This window comes from Convolutriloba macropyga, chromosome 6, assembly GCF_964194025.1.
Source record: "Convolutriloba macropyga chromosome 6, txConMacr16.3, whole genome shotgun sequence".
NCBI lineage: Eukaryota > Metazoa > Xenacoelomorpha > Acoela > Convolutidae > Convolutriloba > Convolutriloba macropyga.
In genome coordinates this window covers 36,810,682-36,830,772 of record NC_134473.1, presented here as the reverse complement: position 1 = coordinate 36,830,772, position 20,091 = coordinate 36,810,682, and the positions used below count along the sequence as shown (strand labels likewise).

The window sequence follows — 20,091 nt, the reverse complement described above, 5'->3', positions numbered from 1 at the left end:
CCACTACTAACAGTGGGTACATCAAATTTTGCTCATAGTTAAGTTGATGATGACTCCTCTAGTTCATTGTTTCAATTCTACAGAGTATGATTTCAATTGCTCAATTTGAGAAATGAAACAAAAGTTAATTCAGTTTTAAGAAATGAACAGCTGAACCATAGACAGTGACCATGCAGATAAGAATCGACGCCACTTTAATACTTTCTGGAAACTTCAAAAATCTTGAATCTGGCGCTTGCAACCAGGTTGCGACTTCACACTGTAAATTAGAAAAAATTTAACTGCAGAGAACAAAGTCTTGAGACAGAAACGAATTCCTTTATTAAAAAAGCCAGAAATATTAAAAAAAAACTGTTCAGATTAATTTTGATGCTCATAATGATGTTTTCGATTTTGAAGTTTTAGATGAAAACAATTAGCAGTCGCTACTAGTATTCATAGCTTCTAAGGATTTAAATTTGTAGAAACCCAAAAAAAGGAAAAAGAAACTCTGAAACCCAATGCCACGCTTTATCACACATGTGCAAACGCGCACACTCACGGAGACACTCGCAAAGACAAAAAGCCGCGCGAGCCCTAAACTATGATCAGATTATGATCCATATTAACGAAACCGAGCGTTATTAATTTCCTCAAACTTTTATTTTTTGAAGGAACAAATTTAGAAAAGCATTCAATGCAAAGTTGAGTCGCCATATCTCGACATATTTCGCTTCTAATCATGATAACACGGAGTACGCCTTACCTTAACTTAGATTATTACGTCAGCTCTGCACCGAAATCCTGACGTGTATTTGGAATATTCTATGAATAATCTAGATGGTTAGCCATCAATTCCTTACGTCAGTTTTGCATGGAAAAAGCGACGTTTTGGAAATATGTCGACAGAGTTATGTTCACTAAATCAACGGTTGACAATTGACACGTACAACGAAAATAGCAGGCTATAGATAGAACTGAAACCGCAACCAGAGAGGAGCTGAAAACTTAAAGTCTTGAATGTTAATTTGACATTAATTGCGGAGTGTATTGTGATCTTTTAACATAAGTGTGACAAAAAATTCCTCTTCTTTGACCACAATAACAATTTAAAATCGATTCGTTGAAATTAATAGATGGTGAAAAATAGATTTAAAGTACACAGATTTGAGTTTTTCAAATTAAAAAATCGGACGTTACGTCGACTCTATGGCTCCGGCCTCAGTAATTAACGAAGGACATCTGTTTTGACCAACAATGCATTCATCTCTGCGAACTGGTTTCTATTCTGAAATTGAATGGCCCTCTTAATTTCGTTTATAAGCATTAACAATGAGCAACCTAGAGGGATAATACCTTCCAGATTTGAACTGCACCAATATTTCTTTCAGCTAAAAATCAGAGGATTGTTTGATTAGTTGATTGGAATTATTTGAGCACTTCCAGCGAACAAAATAGTTATTCAGCAAAGCGCAGCGATTAGATATTTGGATTAATGAAGCAACTTTTAGGTGAGCGGTAATCTAGAGTATAGCGGACAAGAAGTTCTAAAAGCACAACTTAGTATCTCGACAGCTTGAAAACCACAAACAACGAACTGGGCAGTAAAAAATAACCTTCTTTGTCCTTGACAGGAAAGCAGCCGTTACACATAATAATTGGTATACTTTTTTTCTAGAATATAATTTTATCATTGACTTTGATTTCCTCCACACGCCAAAAAAATCAGCAAAATTCAGTCTAGATTATGCAAAAAGCAAAGCGTTATGGCATGATTTCAAACTAAAATTGAGAACATCGAGCCAGACTCTTGGACTGCATTTTCTAAGCGAACCCCAGACAATATTACTGTTTATAGTTGAGCTTAAATTAGAGGGGAAAAATTCGTGTCAGACCGTTTTCAATTCTAATAAGGGTCGTGAATAATCGTCTCATAAGACAAGACTTCGATGAAATGGCAAAGAAAGCAGAGAAGCTTGCAGCTGAAGAAAAGGGATTCAAATCCAGGATGCGTTCGAGAAACAATAAATATTGCCTAAAACAAAACAAGCTGGATGAAGCTGAATTCTTTGGAAGAATACGGTGTGCTCAAACCGGAATACAAAATTGAAGCACTTGATGCAAGAGACTTTGTTTCTGATGATGGTGCTGCGCGTAGTATAAGAAGCCGATCGCCTTTCAATTGGAAAAAACCAAGGAGCAAGGACTTCTTCGGCTGGCTCGATGAATCAGATAAGTTTGCAAACTTTAAAGACTGCAGTTTTGATTATGCAAAAAACGGGTAAGACAATTATCGCGTCAGTTTTGACCAAGAAAGCTTAATTAAATCCAAATCCCCGAGCGGTGGGCGTTTGTAATCTAACCGTTCACAAGACCGGTTTGATTGCGATGTACCGAGCAGGTTTAGTCAGCTACCAAAGTTGAATTTAATTTCTTCTGAAGGAAATTCAATCAATTGGCCGTAATGATCGAATATGTTCGTAGTAACGGTTCATAACCGCGCCATACCTAACTCACAGAAAATGAGCCACTTTAAACCCTTGTTAACTTGTTGCAAGAGCGGTTATAGCAGGTATGGGCTGCTCGAGAAAGATATATGGTGATGGTTTTGTTTTTTTTTGAACAGAAATTGGGCCAACCGTACCTGATTCTTGAGGCACAACTCAATACTCTGCGAAATCAACGGGCAATCCGATTGCTTGATTCAAAAGCTTTAGTCAGTTTTTCAACAAACATCAGTTTTATAATCAGTGCTCTGAAGGAAACACTACAAATATGAAGTCGACTTGCGAGCTAGTGCAACACTGCAAATCGCCCTTAATAACTTGCCATTTAATCTGAAAGAGAAAGGGTGACTCTTTGTAGATGAAAGCAATGAGGAACGGACAGACCTCTGTCTCCTTAAAAATTGGTTATCACGAATGTCATTCATTTACGAGGGCATGCCACAACCCCAGGGGAACGTAAGAAAGATAATCGACAAAACGCTAAAAAAATGTAAACTTTTCTCTGAATCATCGAACTTAATTGCGGTTTCAAACGTAAGAAGGAAGCGCAGTCAACAGAGAGCGGGCACTGTCCACTATCCGATAGTACACATAAAATTTTGAATTGTCCTTTATTCAAAATCACAAACGTGAATGATCGTTATGCAGCTGTGAGGAAGCAACGCCTATGTTACGGATGTCTGGGAAAAAGGATGTCTGCAATCAAATATTGTGAAGCCAATGCATGTGGTATATGTGGATGCATCAAAAAGCACAACCAATTGCAACACTCAAAAAACCAAATGGTCGAGGGCAATCACGCCGTTAACGTACGCGCGGTAACAGTCAGCCAAGGTAACAAAAGGTAACATCGATTAAATTGCTAAGGAAAACTTGCGAGCCGATTGCATCAATTTTACGCTTAACATAGCTGTTATAAAGGGACCAAAGGATTGGAAGACAGAAAAGATGTCCATCAAAATAATGGGGCTGCATTCGAAGTGATTGTTTACCCCACAAATTCAGTATGAACCCCATACTACTACAAGAATCAAAATTTCAACTACTTGAATGTTCCAGCACACAAAACCTTAAACTGGATGGAAGTCAGCATCATTTTGGGCCATGATGCCTACGAGCTACAGAGACTATTGAACTACAAGATAAGAGCACGAAGTGAACATTTCGCCATTACAATGGATTTAGGATGGCTAATCAGTTGAGCCAGGACCAGCAAAAAAAGACAAAACGTTTGTCAATTTGCCTTCACAGATGTCACAGTGGCTGAGATCATCCAAATCTGCTGGGGCATAGAACCCAATGCTTCCAAAATCAACGTCTGTCTCTAAAAATAGGAACTGCCGGCACAAAGTACGTTGCAGCATGTAACAAAGAAGGGACCGAAGAACATCTATTTTATCAAGAAATCAGATGGAATTTCAAGCCAACCTCAGCACCTCACACTGACGCGGTATGGGAAGGATTGGTCAAGAGCAATTATAGAACTAATAAAGTGTTGGGGAGCAGATCAGTCACCAATGTTGTTCGTTTAACTACGATGTTTAATGTGAAGCAAACAATGATTTCACGATAGCTGACTCCACTAAGTTCAGATGGTATCGACATAGAAGCATTGATCTCCAATCATTTTTTGCTTGGAAACAAGATTGTTTGCTTAACCTATCTATCATGCGCATATGATTTGGTCGACCATCAAAAGTTCCTTTGACAAACTCAAGCGTATGAAAGTCTCATTTGGGACAGATTTTGATAAGAGTACCTGCCAACGTTGAGTAATCGACAAAATGGAAAACAACAACAAAAAAAATTCTTAAAGAAGGCGATCTTGTTTCGTTGATCGAAAACAGCGAAAAATTATGATATTATAATCGGGGTGAAGTTAAGGAGACAATCAAAGTTGTCTGACGATGTGATTTGATCAACTAAAGTTCGAACAAACAACGCAGTTTACAAAAGACCAGTAGTGAAGCTTGCTCATGTGTTACCAAGCCTGAAAAATGATTTCGAGATGTAAAACAGGGCCGGCGACCACACCATATGTATTTATAATTTCGTCCAAAATCAATGTTGTTGAACGAAAAAATTAGAAAAGCGTGCAACGCAAAATCGGGTCACTATATGTCGACATATTTTGTTTCCAACATGATCACACAGAGTATGCTTTATCTTAACTTAGATTATTAAGTCAATTCTACACCAAAATCCTGATGTGTATTTGGAATATTCTATGGATAATCTACATTCTTAACCACCAAGTCCTTATGTCAGTTTTGCATGGAAAAATTGACGTTTCGAAAATATGTCGACAGAGTTAGGATCACCCAATCAACGGTTAACAATTGACATGTACAACAAAAATGGCAGGCAATAGATAGAATTAAAACCATGATCAGAGATGAGCGGAAAACTAAAAGTTTTGAGTGTTCAATCGATATTAACTGCCGATTGTCGAAATCTCACATGAGCAGTAAATTACTCTGTCTTGCTAACGTGAAACTTGTACTTTATCTGACCATCGATTTATCGAAAATTTGAGTAACTTGAAAGAAAAGAAATCAAAGAACCTCTGATGTCTAAACATTAGGGTGACAAAAATTCCTTTTCACCACTGTGAATTGTTCTAATCTGAAACTGAACGGCCCTCTTTGTTTCGTTTACGAACATAAACAATGAGCAACCTATAGGGATAAAACTTCCCAGATTTGAATTGCACCAATATTTGTCTCAGTTTTCAACCAAAACTTGTTTTAGTTGATTGGAATTAATTGAATAAATCCAGCGAACAAATAAACTATTCAGCGATTAGTTATCCGGACTAATGAAGCAATTTTTAAGGCAGCGGTAATCTACAGTATAGCGGACAACAAGTTTTAAAAGCAAATCGCGCAACTTTGTATTTCGACAGCTTGTAAACCTCTAACAACGCACTGGGCGGTAAAAAAACTTTCTTTGTCATTGATAGGAAAGCAGCCGCTACACATTATAATTGGTATACTTTTTTCTAGAAACTAATTTTATCATTGACTTTGATTTGCTCCACACGCCAAAAAAATTAGCAAAATTCCGACTAGATTATGCAAAAAGCAAAGCGTTTTGGCATGATTTCAAACTAAAATTGAGAACATCGAGCCAGACTCCTGGACTGCATTTTTTAAACGAACCTAAGACGATATTACTGTTTATAGTTGAGCTAAGCTAGAAGGAACTGTTTTTAGCTCCGGCCAAAATCAAGAAGTGAAAAGTTCGAGTGAAACCATTTTCAACTCTAATAGTGGTCGTAAATAGTCGTCTCTTAAGTCGAGACCTGTGAAATCTGATCTAAGCCCGTCTTGATATTAGTCAGAAATATGACCAGATGATAAAGTCAAGCATACCACAGGCAGAAAATATAAGGAGTTTACCTTCTCTTTTGAGGTATGTTGATCAATATCTCTCATCTGTTTAGACAACAGACCAATACAATGACGTCATGAGTTCAAGGTGGACAGAATTTTACCCAAATATGGTACCTGTCAATTTTGCCCTGGACATTGTGGTATCGATAATTGCCTTTTTTGGTTGTATTGGCAATGTATTCACTATGACCATCATATCAAAATGGAACAACATATCATCAGGTGCTGCATTTATGCTGACGTTAGCTCTGACCGATTTCATGTCTGTTCTCTACGATGGAATAATAGACATGTTTTTGAACCTTCTCGGGATTACAGTGAAGTCGTTGAATGATTACATGTGTGCATTTTGGACATTCTTTTCGTGGACCACAACTTTTTCCTCATATTACATCACTGTTCTGTTTAGCTTGGACAAGTGCCTGGCTGTTTGGTTCCCATTCAAGGCAATTGATAATTTAAAGTTTAATGCACAACTAAAATTAATCGCTGTATTTTTATTAAAAATTTTATACCGCTGTTCAAAGGTTTTCCCATCTGAAAGCTATACGGTATGCTAACATTGAAATCTTATCTGCTAATTTGTTCGCAAGTTCAGAAAATGATTTGTTGAACAATTAAAGTAAAGTAAATCTTTAAAGAACTTCACTGAGCTTCACTGAAAGAATTCCTACTTTTTCGGCACTACGCTTTCCCCATTTTAAGCATCCTAATACGAGGTCTTTCAGTGTATGGTGACGCTGACATTGAAAACTCTCCTGCTAAAAATGTCACAAACTCTGAACAATGAAGTTGTTCTCTAAAATACATTTTCACTAAACTGACAGCTTGGTTGTCAAGAGATTTTGATAGTTATGCACCAGTTTTTACTCTTTGACATTCCTAAGTGTTCATGCTGCATTCCTAAGTGAATATAGGGCGAAACTAATGCCTGGAAATCAGCGTTCATTTTTCTTGTCTTTTTGAAAAGCCTCCAATGTTTATTAATTAACATCATAATCGCCTTCGAAGAACGATCAATTGTTTTTTTTCAAGTATCGCGAGTATGGAAAACCCAAAGTGTGCCTCATTAGCACAATTCTGGTATACGTATACCAAGGAATCCTGGCATTTCCTGGACTTGCCATGTTCAGAGTAAACCCCAAAAACAACATATGCGAAGCGAGAAATTACAACATTGTGAGCTACTACTTTTTCATGGAAATACACGGAGAAATCAACAGTTTTGCAAATGCATTGGTTCCAATATTGTTGGTCTTTATTTTCACTGGAATGACAATATTCAAAATACGTCAAATGGGCAAGAAACACGACAGGAAAGGAAGCTCACGCACCAATCAAAATAAACGAGATTCAGAAATAACCCGACAAATGATAGTCGTGTGTCTTCTTTTTGGTTTTCTCAGTTCAATAGTCGTTTTTGGCGTTCGTGAACAGTACAACAACGAGAGAACAGCTTATGGTTATATGAGGCTCAACTTATTCGAGAGGGTGATATCTATCAGTTTGGCTTTAATCAATTCTGGGAATTTCTATGCGTATATAATATTTGGCGATAAGTTCAGAGCCAATTTCGTCAGTTTATTCACCGGAGGACCAATCAATTATACAACCAAAAGTCGAACTGCCACCCCCGGAGAAAATAATTAAAGGTTAAAAATTCTGTAACGATTTAATCACTAGAAATTAGCTCTAATCAAATTGCCATTTGAATCAAGCGGGAAATTATCGGAAATAAATCGGTCTGATCAGAATTCGATCTTTCAAATTCACGAACTAAACGAAATATTTGTCCCCATCAAAATTTGATCATTCCGGTACAAAAATGTGACTGCTTTCGCCGGGTTCAGCTGAACTGTCTGAATAAACTTTACACTTATGTCGCATTTTTATTTTCATCATTTCACCCCATTGCATTGTATATTCTACTTACAATTTGTTTTAAAAAGCAATATTCCAATTAATGCACCCAAATAGCTACAAAAATAATTTCCTTTTCAAACCTTCAAATCTGAATATGCACCCAAATAGCTACAAAAATAATTTCCTTTTCAAACTTTCAAATTTGAATTCAAGTTGAGTTTCAACCTTTTGATTAAATATTTGCGATTGATCGCCCCGGACCTTACTCGCAGTGAGTTTCAGCGCTGTACCATCAACTTTCAATAGTAACCATTACTTTAGCAGACAAATAGCAATGTAAATACTTTTGCCAGTCTGCCCAGAGTCGATTGAGAAACATCCCAGTCTGCCCTTTTTCATCGCAGTCTCATTTACTCATTTTCTTGTTCAATACTGCACAGAATGTTTCACATTTCTCTCACCATCACACTGTACATACAAAATACATAGCAAGATTTGAAAATTTCGAACTACTGATCTCATCCTTAAAATTTTTGAAACGGCGATTGCAACGGCTGCTCTCCTATCAAAGTCAAGGAAAACTTTACACCGCCCAGTACGTTTCAGCGGTTTCAAATCTGTCCGGATATTGTGTTTTTGCAGTTAACTTTTGCGAACTGTATTATCCGCTATAGCGTAGATTACCGTTGCATTACTTGTTTCTCAATTACTCCTGATAACTAATTGCTCAGCTTTGCTGTATAACAAACTTTTTTCTCTCAGAATAACAAAATAATTCAAATTGAAACGATCAAATTTTGCTCGTGTTTTGGTTAATAACTCAAGTTAAAATTCGAAAATGCAAAATTCCAGATGTACAGATCTAGATAACTGTCCTAGCTACTGGTTAGGGAAAATAATTTCTATCTCCGATGTCCTAATATTTTCGGAGGACTTTTCCCGATAATCAACGTTAACAAAATTAACCAAATTCGCACTTTGTCCTTCTCAGAGCACTCAATTGTTCAATAACGCAATTAATGAACTATGATAGGCTTCGTTAAAGCCAGTAAGAGAAACTGTCTCTATGCTGTGCACAAAGTTTCCCTTACTTAGGAACTTTGTTCCTCAGAAAAAAGTTTTGAGAATATCAAAGTTAATTCTATTTTCACAAGTCAAAGTAAAGTTAAAACTGTACAATCACTAATATGATCTACAGAAACAAGACACAGTAACAAGTAATTTACCACTCAAGAAAGTGTGCTTCAATACGCACGGTATGTCAGTTTAATCTAACCAAAATTGTAAATTTCAACTGATTTTTGGTAGTTTTCCAAGCTCTATTTATACTGCCGTACTTGTCAAAATTGCATCTTTGATTGGTTACTATGTCGTAAAATTCTCAGAATACACTGAGTCTGGGGTTCGGGATACCGTATACGGTGCCCCGCACTCTCTGAATTGGTATGAAAATTGCAAAATTCATCGAATCTGGCTTACCATGTTGGGTATCTCTTGCTCCCTTTGAGCTAAATTTGTGTGATTGTGAACACTTGAATAGTGGCAATAATAGCGTAGTTCGTGTTTCAGTTTAACTTCATGTATGACGATTGTGTACTAATAATAGTTGCTAAATATGAATGTTGAACAAAGTGAACAAATCCGTATGGCTTCAGTAGAATGTAGCATTAAATTTCGCTCTTCATGCTATTCTAGCTTTAATGCTTGAAATGGCCTTGAAGCGTGATTCAATTTAGTTATTGAGTTATTAAGCTCAGCCGTCACATCGCCGGCCCTGTTTTCCATCGCGAAAACATCTTTTGCGGGTAGTACTAGGGCAAGCTTCACTACTGGTCTCTTGTACACCCGTCATTCGTTTGAACTACCGCTGATCGAATCAAACCGTCAGACCCATCGATGGTCTCCGTAACCCGACCTAATTTGTAGTATCCACGCTTATCGCTGCCTTCGATCAACCAAACGAGATCGCCAGTTTTGCCGATTGTTCAGAGTTGGCAGATATTCTTTACGAAATCTGTCCCATATGAGATTTGCGTATGCTTGAGTTTGTTGAAAGAGCTTTCGATGGTCAACAAATTATTCTGCGCATGGTAGATAGGGTAAGCAAACGTTCCTGTTGCCAAACAAGAACTGATTGGGGGTCAATGCTTCTAATTCATTAACATCTGAACTGACTGGAGTCAAAGGTCTTGCGTTCAAAGTCTGCTCAACAATAGATCGTTGTTGAAAGAACGTCCTCAGTGACTGATCTGTTCCCCAACACTGCATACATTGCTTTCTTGCAACTTCTCACTAACCGTTCCCATACTCCTCCACAGTGGGGTGCTGCGGGTGGGTTGAACTTCCATCTGATTCCTCGTTGAATTAGATGTTCTTCGATCCCTTCTTTGTTCCGCGCTGCAACATATTCTGCAAATTCTCGTTCAGCGCCAACAAAGTTTGTCCCGTTGTCGCTGATGATCTTATGCGGTTTGCCTCTTCGAGCGATAAATCTCATTATTGCATTGAGACAACTATCCGTGTCCAACTTGGGTACCACTTCTATATGCACCGCTCTCATAGTTAGACAAGTAAAGAGACAACACCATCGCTTTTCGTTTCTGCGCCCAATCTGCACAATGAAAGGGCCAAAGTAGTCAACTCCAACATTTGTAAAGGCTGTTGAAGCATCTAACTGCTCTTCGGGTAGACCTGCCATTACTGGTGCTTTCGTTTGTGCTCTGCCTTTTCTGCAGGTAACACACTTGTTCTTGATTGAACTTAAGGCGTTCCGTATGCCTAGGATCCACATCTTCTGCTGAACAATGTTTCTCACATGCTCAGTGCCTTCGTGTTGATTGTCCTTGTGCTCGTTTCGCAAGAATAACTCAACCGCATGATGTTTCCAATGTAGCAAAATTGGCTGCTTTGCATTGAAGTCCAATTGACTTTTGCCTATTCTGCCTTTGGCTGTAATAAGTCCCCCTTCATCTTGGAAAGGTGATAATTGTAGAATTTTACTGCCTCTGGGAATTTCCTTTCCAGCTTTGAGAGATTTCATCTCTTCACCAAACTGTTCTTGCTGTAGTAACTTGAAGATTGTTGTTTTGCTTTTTCTCGCTCTTCAATGCTGACCACGAGTGTTGCTGGTTTGTGTTTGTTCAATGCTCGCTGTACGTATGCTACTGTGTTCATTAGTCTGTTCCCACTGAATAACAGCTTTCTTTTCTTCAGCCTGTATCATGAATACTGATGAGGGTATATTATCTTCAACTGATGCAAAGATTAGGTTCACTTGCTCTGGCCATTCACTTTCTGGTTGTTTCAACCAGGCTGGCCCAGTGAGCCACTCACTTCTCTTGAGTTCCTCAATGTTGATCGCTCTGGTGCCAATGTCTGCTGGGTTGTTGATACCGCTCACATGTTCCCACTGTGAAACATCAGTTGTATCCAGTATCTCAGCCACTCGATTGGCCACAAACACTTGTTTACGATGGGAACTGTGTATCCACTGCAGTGCTGTAGTTGAGTCTGAACAAAAACTGCAACTATTTATCTTCATTTCATGTTCTTTGACTATCTGTTCTTTAAACCTCACTGCCATGACTGCCGCTTCCGATTCCAATCGCGGTATTGAAAGATACCTCATCGGTTCCACTCTGCATTTTCCAATGACAAAAGCTAAGTCAGCTGAGTATTCTTTTGATTGTGAACGTAGATAGGCCACTGCACACATCGTGTCTTCAGATGCGTCAGCAAACACGAAGTTCGATTTTGTCCCTCCTCTGTTGAAGTACCTTCTATCGATGCTTGTTTCCGCCACTATTGGAAGTTGTTTTTCCATCTCAAGAATTCTGCTTCGTCACCAGGCTCCACTTCGTTGTCCCAATGTTGCCCATTCGTAGTCCAGATGCCTTCCAGAAGTCGTCTCATGTGAACACTGAACGGAGAAAACAATCCGATCGGGTCGAATACTGAAGATACCAATGACAAAAACTTCCTCTGAGTTATAGGTGCCTCAACTTCCTTGTTTGTACCTCTGTATACTTGAAGACTGTCATCAATAACGGTCCATTGCAGTCCTAGTACTTAGGATCCCTCTGTATTGGGTTCCACTCCGACTTGCTTCGTGTTGCTGATTGACTTCAAGTCTTCTGGGATTGCTTTGGTAACTGCATCGTTGTTGCTTATCCACTTCTTAAGTTCAAATCCATGTCGTGAGAGAAGAAGTTGTAGTTGATTGACGACTTCAATTGCTTCTTTCGGGGTTTCTACTGATTTTATGAAATCGTCCATGTAGAAGTTGTATTGCATTGCCTTTGCTTCAATTGGATACATTTCTTCGTTGTCCAGTCCCACTCTTTTGAGAGCATAGTTTGCACAAGTTGGAGAAGTTCTAGCTCCAATTACATGACGCTGATTTTTGTATATCTGAACAGGTTCGTTAATTCTTAGACGACATAAGAACCTCAAGCAACTTCTGTCCTGTTCGGGAACTTGCACTTGTAGAAACATCGATTCGATGTCAGCTGTCAGGGCTATTGGTCCTTCACGGATTCCAAATATTGTTCCAATCAACGCATGTAGGATCAGGTGCTGCTAGTAGCTTATCATTTATGCATACTTCTTTGTACTTTGAGGCAGCATTGCAAACACGTCTTACTTTGCCAGGCTTGTTCGGGTTTAGCACTGGATGGTGCGGCAAATACCATTCTTTCCCGAAGGTGCCCTTCACTTCGGCCTCGGCCAATATCTTTACGAATCCTTTTTCTACATCTGTATCTATTGACTGTTGATACAAACTCTTCGGGTTTGGGTCCCTTTGGAATCTTCGCTCCAGTGAGTAAACTGACCCAAGGCTGAGCTGTAGTTGTTCGGTAGGTTTGGCTCCGGTTCACACCACAGCATTCCCATTTCATACTGCTCGCCTTTGAACTTCGTCGTACTCTCTAGCATCTTCTGTGTGCCTGAAGTTCCTTTTTTGACTGACTGACGACGTTGATTTTGGAAGCATAGTTTTCTATGTCCCACCAGGTTTGGATATTCTCAGCCACTTTCACATCTTCAGTGAAGGCGAAATGACAAACATTTTGTCTTCTTCTGCCCGTCATGGGTCCACTGACTACCCATCCTAGGTCTGTGAGAACGTCGAAAGGTTCACTTCGTGTTCCTATCTTATAGTCCAATGGAAGTTGTAGCTCATAAGCATCTTGACCAAGCATGATGCCAACTTCCATCAAGTTGAAGCTTTTGTTGGGTAGAATACTGAAGTGGTTGAAGCTTTGCTTCAGCTGGCTGTAGTTGTAGTTTGTTTTTCCCATGGATATTGACGGTTGTGCAAACGCTTCGATTGAATGCACCTTTGAATGTAGTCCCTTTATTTTGAGAGGAACCTCTTCTGTCTTCAGGTCCTTTGCTCCATGTATGCCAGCTATGTTGAGCGTCACATCGGTGCCTTGGGCTCGTAACTTCTCTTGCACACTTTGATCAATGAATGAAACCGTTGATCCACTATCCAGAAAAGCATATGTGTTCAGCCTATCGCCACCACTCTGTATTGAGGCAGGAACTATCTGAAGAAAGCTAGTAACTTCGTTAATCTGGTTGATTTTTGCTGCGCTTACCTTGACTGCGTGATTGCCCTCGTCCATTTGGTTTTCTGAGTTTAGCAATCGGCTGTGCTTCTTGATGCATCCAATGATGCCGCACGCTTAACAATCTTTGATTTTATGTCCTTTGCCTAAACATCCGTAAAATAAGCGTTGCTTCCTCACTGCTGCGTACCGATCATTCACATTCATGTTCCTGAGTAGTGGACATTTCCATATTTTATGAGTGCCACAGCTAGCGGACAGTGATCACTTTGCGTTTGCTTCGTTTCTTTCACGTTCGAACTTGCACTGAAGTTTGATGTTTTCGAGAACCGTTTGTCTCTATTTGTGCTTCTTGGGTCTTCTTCTCTTTGCTCTCCCTTGAAAGCTGAAATATCTTCGTGCACGTATACTGTCCTAGATAGCCACTTTTCAAACATAATCAGATCAGGCCAATTTTTATCTTTATCATCAACACAGAACCACCACTTCTCTTTGAGAACTTGGGGTAGTTTATCTACTGCCATATACAGTGTCGAGCTTGATTGCAGATCACCAATCTGCTTGTACTCTTTGAGCATATTCACACACAAAGTTCGAAACAATATCTGGGGAAACTGATCAGACCTGTTGATTCGTGAGGTTTCACCTGACTTGCTTTGCGAAGACTCTCCAGCTGTGCATCAATGATCACATGAGGCCTTCTAAATTTCCTCTCCAGAATGCTCCATGCAGCACCATAGAATTGTCCAGAATAGCCCATTCCAGAGATTGCTGACCTTGCATTGCCTGTCAGAAGAGTCTTCAGATGGCTCATCTTCACTGTAGCAATGAAAATACCAGACCACTCCCGCCACTCGAGGGGGTTTCCATCGAAGTTGTTCAACTTCAGCTTCGGTAGACTACTGCTACCTGCGTACCCACTGTTGTATCGTAGTAGACCAGCTCTGGGGGAACGTCCCGGTCTTCAACACTTGAGGATCGGTCTCGTGAATTGCGATATCGTGAGAAGTGACTGTGCCTGTTCACTTCAGGCGTGGCTTCGAAGCGAGCTGTTGATCGTTCTGGTATTAGAAGGTTGTCGATCCTGCCGGCCCAGTCTGAGACATCCCTATTTTCTGGAGTCCATTTGAAGGGTGATTTGTCTCGAGCACCAGTTGATTGGGATCGAGCATCATCATTCTCTAATGCTGTTCTCTTCTCTTTGCGCTCTAGCTCACGCTCTTCCTCCAGTAGTTGATGCTTGGTTTCCAATTTCTTCATTTGCATTTCCAGCTCTAGCTTCCTCCGCTCGAGCCGTGCCTCCTCGAGTCGCATTTTGGTTTCGAATTCGATATCGAATTTCTTCATCCTTTCCTCGCGCCATTGCTTTGCTGAATATGTTTCCGAAACATTCTCTGTCTCTTGGCCACTTGCTGTTGCTCATTTTTGCTCTGTTTGAGCAACTGGGTTATCCGTTGTGTAGTTGTTATTGCTCTCGCTGTCGTTCACTCTTTGAGTTGTGTTGCTTTGCTCTCCATTCATTGCTGGTTGCGTGCTTTGCTTATATATGCAAGCCAAAGATAGTCCAAACTTGCTTTGCATTTTCTTGCTTCTTTCAGATGTTCTTTAACGAAATTAGCTTGATAAGGCAAAAGCTTGTTTCGACGCTGCAGTTGCTTAGGTATATCTTCCTCTAGAAGTTGAACAGTCTGTTGGTAGAGGACCTTTATTTTGTTGGGTCAATCTGAATTTTCAATTATATTGTAGCCAATCCCTGTTTTAGTGTTAACTTCTTCCACTAAATCTTAATTGTCGTACCTTTGAGCTGTTGATTGAAGCTCCTCTCTGCTGGTGGTGCTCGAATTTCTTGGTTGCTGTTTGCTTTGCTTGTTCCTTTTAAGCGAGGTCAACACTTCAACGTGATTTGTGAATTGCACTCGCACCTTTCGCTCTGCCTCACTGGCGTTGCGCTGCTGATTCGTTTGATTTCTTTGGGGGGTGCCTTCGGCACTCTCTTCATCAGATTTGACAGCCGTTTGCATTCCACTGACCGGGTCGGTGGACCAAATGTAACGGCTGCTCTCCGATCAAAGTCGAGGAAAGCTTTACACCGCCCAGTTCGTTTCAGCGGTTTCAAATCAGTCCGGATATTGTGTTTTTGCAGTTAACTTTTGTGATCTGTATTATCCGCTTTACTTTAGGTTACTGTTGCATTACTTGTTGCTCACTTACTCCTGATAACTAATTGCTCAGCTTTGCTGTATAACAAACATGTTTCTCTAAGAATAACAAAATAATTCAAATTGAAACAATCAAATTTTGCTCGAGTTTTGGTTAATAAGCAAATATATAGTTCAAAGAAGTACGAAAAAATTGTTGAAGCTGACAAGGATTTACATGACAAAATACGTTAGAATATGACCGGTGGTCCATCTATTGTTTTTTACCATAAAAATAGTAGTTGATCAGACCTTCATACGAAACTCTGAAAAACTCTGCAAGTCTATCGTAGGTATTGACGCTAGCCAACTCTATCCCTTTTCAATGCGTCAAGAAATGCCTACTGGACTTTGCACTCGATGGGAACTTGATACAGATTCTCAAAAATTCAGGGCTTGAACAGAGATCTCAAACATTTGAGAACATGGTTATATCATATCTTCAATCACAACTTTCCGAATGTAAAATTGAGAGATACTACACAACCGGAAAACAAAAGATCGACTGTTTTATCGTAGACGGATTTTAAGCACATTGTAATACGGTGTTTGAAGCCATGGGTTGTTATATTGATTTCTGTCCTTGTCAGGAAGCTAAGGCAAGTCTTTCAGAAGAGGAAACCTACAGAGTCTTTAGAAAAAGAGAACATGATGAGTTGAGAAGAGATTACTTAAAAAATAAAAGATATAAGATTGTTGAAATCTGGGAGTGTAAACGGTGGAAAAGTGTTAAAGACAAAGAAAATGTCAGAAAAACGTGAGAAAGAATTTTTCTTTGAAACTACCTGTGAAGCAAGAGTCTCTATTAGCAAAAATAAGAGATGGAGAGATGTTTGGATACGTACAATGTTATTTGGAGGTTCCCGCAGGCTTGAAGTACAAGCTTCCGAATATCCCTCTTATTTTTAAAAATTTCAACGTTAATCGAGCTGATATTTGGGATTAAATGAGATTACGCTGTTGAAAACAACTTACTGAAGCAACCTCAGCGAATGCTAATTTCAAGTTTCAATCTGAAAAAAGGAACAATTATTACTCCCCTACAAAATTTCTACATCTTTCTCGCTCTGAAATGTACAAGAATTCAGAGATTTGTACAGTACACGCCGAGAAAAAGTTTCAACACCTTTGTACAATTAGTGGTAGATGCTAAAAGAGGTGGAGATGAAAATCCTGATCCCTGCGTCGTTGCTGAGACTATGAAATTATTGGGTAATAGCTCTTACGGTTATCAGATTATGGACAGAAGCAAACATACAGAGACCAAAAATTTGAACGATGAGAAGACGCACAAAGCAATCAATGGGAAAATGTTTTAGCGGTTGAATAATGTCTCAAAAAGATTTACGAAGTTCAGCTAGCAAAATCAAAAATTGAACACCGCGAACCTATAATAATTGGATTGTTCATACGCTAAATTGCATATTTTTGAACTCTACTTTAACTTCTTTGACAGGTTTTGCGATGTGGAAAAATTCGAGGAGTTAGAGATGGATACAGAGCTCTAGCTCATGAGAATTTGTATGGTTGTATTCGACCTGCTAAAAAAAGAATGGGAAGCATTGAGACAGCAGGACTGTAAAGACTCTTTCCAAGCAGATGCTATTAAAAATTTCTTCCCTAGAACGTGTTTTTTTGAGCATAGAAAGCATGATAAACGGGAACCAGGCCTTTTGAAGGAAGAATTCAGATGTACGGAAATGATTTGTCTTTGTAGCAAAACTTATTGTGCTACAATGCACAGTCTGACAAATACAAGTTCAGGGGTAAAGGTCTCAAACTAAGAACACTAGAAGGGAACGGAGATGGACAAATAGAGAAATATCGACGCATGATGGATGGAATTATCAATCTAACTTCAACAAATAGAGGCTTCAGAACAATAAACCATTGTGTTACTAGGTATGAGCAGACAAAGAAGGAACAGTCCTATTTGTACCCTAAGAGCATTGTTCAGTCTGACGGTATTCATACAGCACCACTCAACATATAACTTTAATCGTTTTACTATATCTCAATTCTTTAATATTCACTATTGCATTTATATTTTGTCTGTAATTTTATACTATTTCAATTCATTTTTTCTATCATAGAACTTTTTCCAATTAATGAGCGCTCAAAAGACAATTGGCACACAATTTATTCAAACAATAAGGGGAACAATCTTTGACCGAAAGCTTAATAACAAAATTTCAACATGTCACAAAATTACCCCTCAGATAATTAGGGCAATTGAAAACCCACGCCAAATAAAATCACAATTCAATGTAACCTAAAATTTGTAAACAAAAAATTAACATGTCACATAATTGCCCCTCAGATAATTAGGCTAATTAATTACCCACGCCAATTAAATATTCTACTGTCCTCAAGTAAACACTTAATAATTACACAAAAATTATTATTAACCCCACAAAATTTCAGCCAATCAGAAGCGTCTCCCAACCTACCCCCCACATTTGCACCGGCTATACTACTTACACACTATATGTCTTAATACATGCACAAAACCTATACCCTATCTTAATACATGGCGGCGGCTATAACTTATCTCAATACATGTCGGCGGCAATAACTAATCTTAATACATTGCGGCGGCTATAACTGATCTTAAAACATGTAGATTCTATTCCTAATCTTAATACATGTACCCTAAGCCTAATCTTATTACATGCACATTCTAATTTTATACATGTAGATTTATTCCTAATCTTATTACTTGTACCCTATACCCTATCTTAATACATGTGAGATACCCCTCACTCTGGAACGCCGCTATAACCTATCTTAATACATGCAGTCCTCACCCCCCAGGGAGGGTGGCTCACTATATTACTACTGACACCGTTTTCTGACTACGTTAAGAGTGTAAACTTCACGACGCAAAACGACTCGTTTTATCGCTAAACCTACCTTTTTGGCGTGGCCAAAATCGTCACTTCATCCTGACTTTCTTTAGGAGCGTCATAATACAATTCAAACTCTTGAATTAAAAAAAACAGGAACACCCCAATATAGCTCTACTCACTTTAGAGCTTCGTAGATAAAAAACAATCAGTCAATTACTGCCTGGAGCAATTCATCGAGTGATAACCCACCTAATGGAGAATTAATTTAGGTTCAAGGACTGTTTTGGATGAGTTTTGGGACAAAATTTTCTATTTCCAAATTATATCGTACTACGGTTTATCGTTTAACATAAACCAACTAACGTCGGTTGCCAGAGGGGGTGTAGCTTAGAAATGTTTCTTGGGAGCATAAAAACCCTGAGCCCAAAGGGATTCAAATCCCTGACCTGGAAAATGCCCGTCCAACATCTGAAACAAAAGCTACACTACAGGTGATTCCTTTCCGCCCACAATGGCTCGTATATAAGCGAAACTTTCTTTCAGAGACGGAAAGAGGTAGCAACTGAAGAAAGTTTCAGAAAACCTTTATCTCTCAAAATCATAACTCAAAATATAACTCAAGCTGGAAAAGTCACTGAAGAAGTCAAAGAACGTCCTAGAACAACAGCGCAAAAATTGTCCATCAAACAATGTTGCTTAAAGAGACACACGCTTACAATAACTGCTTCAAACTTCGCTCGGTAGCAATTAAAAATTTTAAAATAAATTGTTTAACATACCCGGCAGATTGCCGGAAAATAGCCGCCGTTGATTCCCATAACTCTATTGGGATTGAAAGAAAAGAAAATAATGAAAAAATTGATTTCCGTACAAAGTATTTTTATGTGAGATTTATTTTGATGTCATTTCGTAGTTAACATACTCCCTTCACTCAGTGAGAGGCTACAGGGACTAGTATCAATACCAATAAGCATTATAGATAGTAACTAAAACTTCTATTTCTGACTTTCAATTTTTTTATACTGACTCTCTTCAATTTGAATTGCTTTGCTGAGCAGCTGCTGTTTAAAACGACATTGAGCAGAATGACAGATAAAAACTAGCCTAGAGAAGTCAAAATTTCACAAAAAAAATTGAAAAAGCGGCAAAATATGTAAAGTGAAAAAAAGTTCGACGAAGTAAAAAAAACAGCAGGACAAGTCCTGACGTACAATTCAAAGAATTTTCATTGACTAAAGAGAAAACTAGACCTAAAACGGGCTATGAATGAATTGGGAAAACCATTTAGAAAAAAATCCAATCCAAAAAAATAAAAAAAAACAGTAAAAATCGAAGTGAAATTGCCGCATGTGAACAAAAAACCGCTAGCGAGAACGCGAATTTTTCTTCAAACACCGTTTTCTCACTCTACTTTAAATTTAGAGCGAAAAAATTTCACGCCACAAAACCTCTCGCTTTTTCGCTTCACTTCCTGTTTCGGCGTGACCAAAATCACTACTCCAATTTGACTTCAAAAATCATAAAAATATGTGAACAGATCTTAGAAAAAAGAGAACGCCCCAATACAATTCAAATTCTTTGAATCGTAAAAAAATAGGAGCGCTGTAATAGCCGGCTGAGAAGATGAGGGCGGCTATTAAAATCTATCAATTCTTAAGGTTCGTTCGGTTTTGAATTCCGGTGAAAATCACTTGCAATCAAAACTCCTGTCTTTTCTTAGAAAAACG

At 38.8% G+C, this 20,091-nt stretch overlaps 1 protein-coding gene across 1 annotated transcript; it reads left to right on the top strand.

Moving 5' to 3' along the window:
- Positions 1-5,714: 5,714 nt before the first annotated feature.
- On the top strand, positions 5,715-7,901 carry LOC142340961 (galanin receptor 2b-like). Its single transcript, XM_075391760.1, has 2 exons — positions 5,715-6,327; positions 6,917-7,901. The coding sequence occupies exons 1-2, from the start codon at positions 5,956-5,958 to the stop codon at positions 7,529-7,531; spliced, it is 987 nt and encodes a 328-aa protein (XP_075247875.1). The 5' UTR covers positions 5,715-5,955; the 3' UTR covers positions 7,532-7,901.
- The last annotated feature ends 12,190 nt before the right edge of the window (positions 7,902-20,091 follow it).

Bases quoted from the DNA above. Each gene is read 5' to 3' on its own strand.
- LOC142340961 (XM_075391760.1), top strand. From the start codon at position 5,956: ATGAGTTCAAGGTGGACAGAATTTTACCCAAATATGGTACCTGTCAAT. The intron at 6,328-6,916 runs GCAATTGATAAT...TTTTTTTTCAAG, and splicing joins CTGTTTGGTTCCCATTCAAG to TATCGCGAGTATGGAAAACC.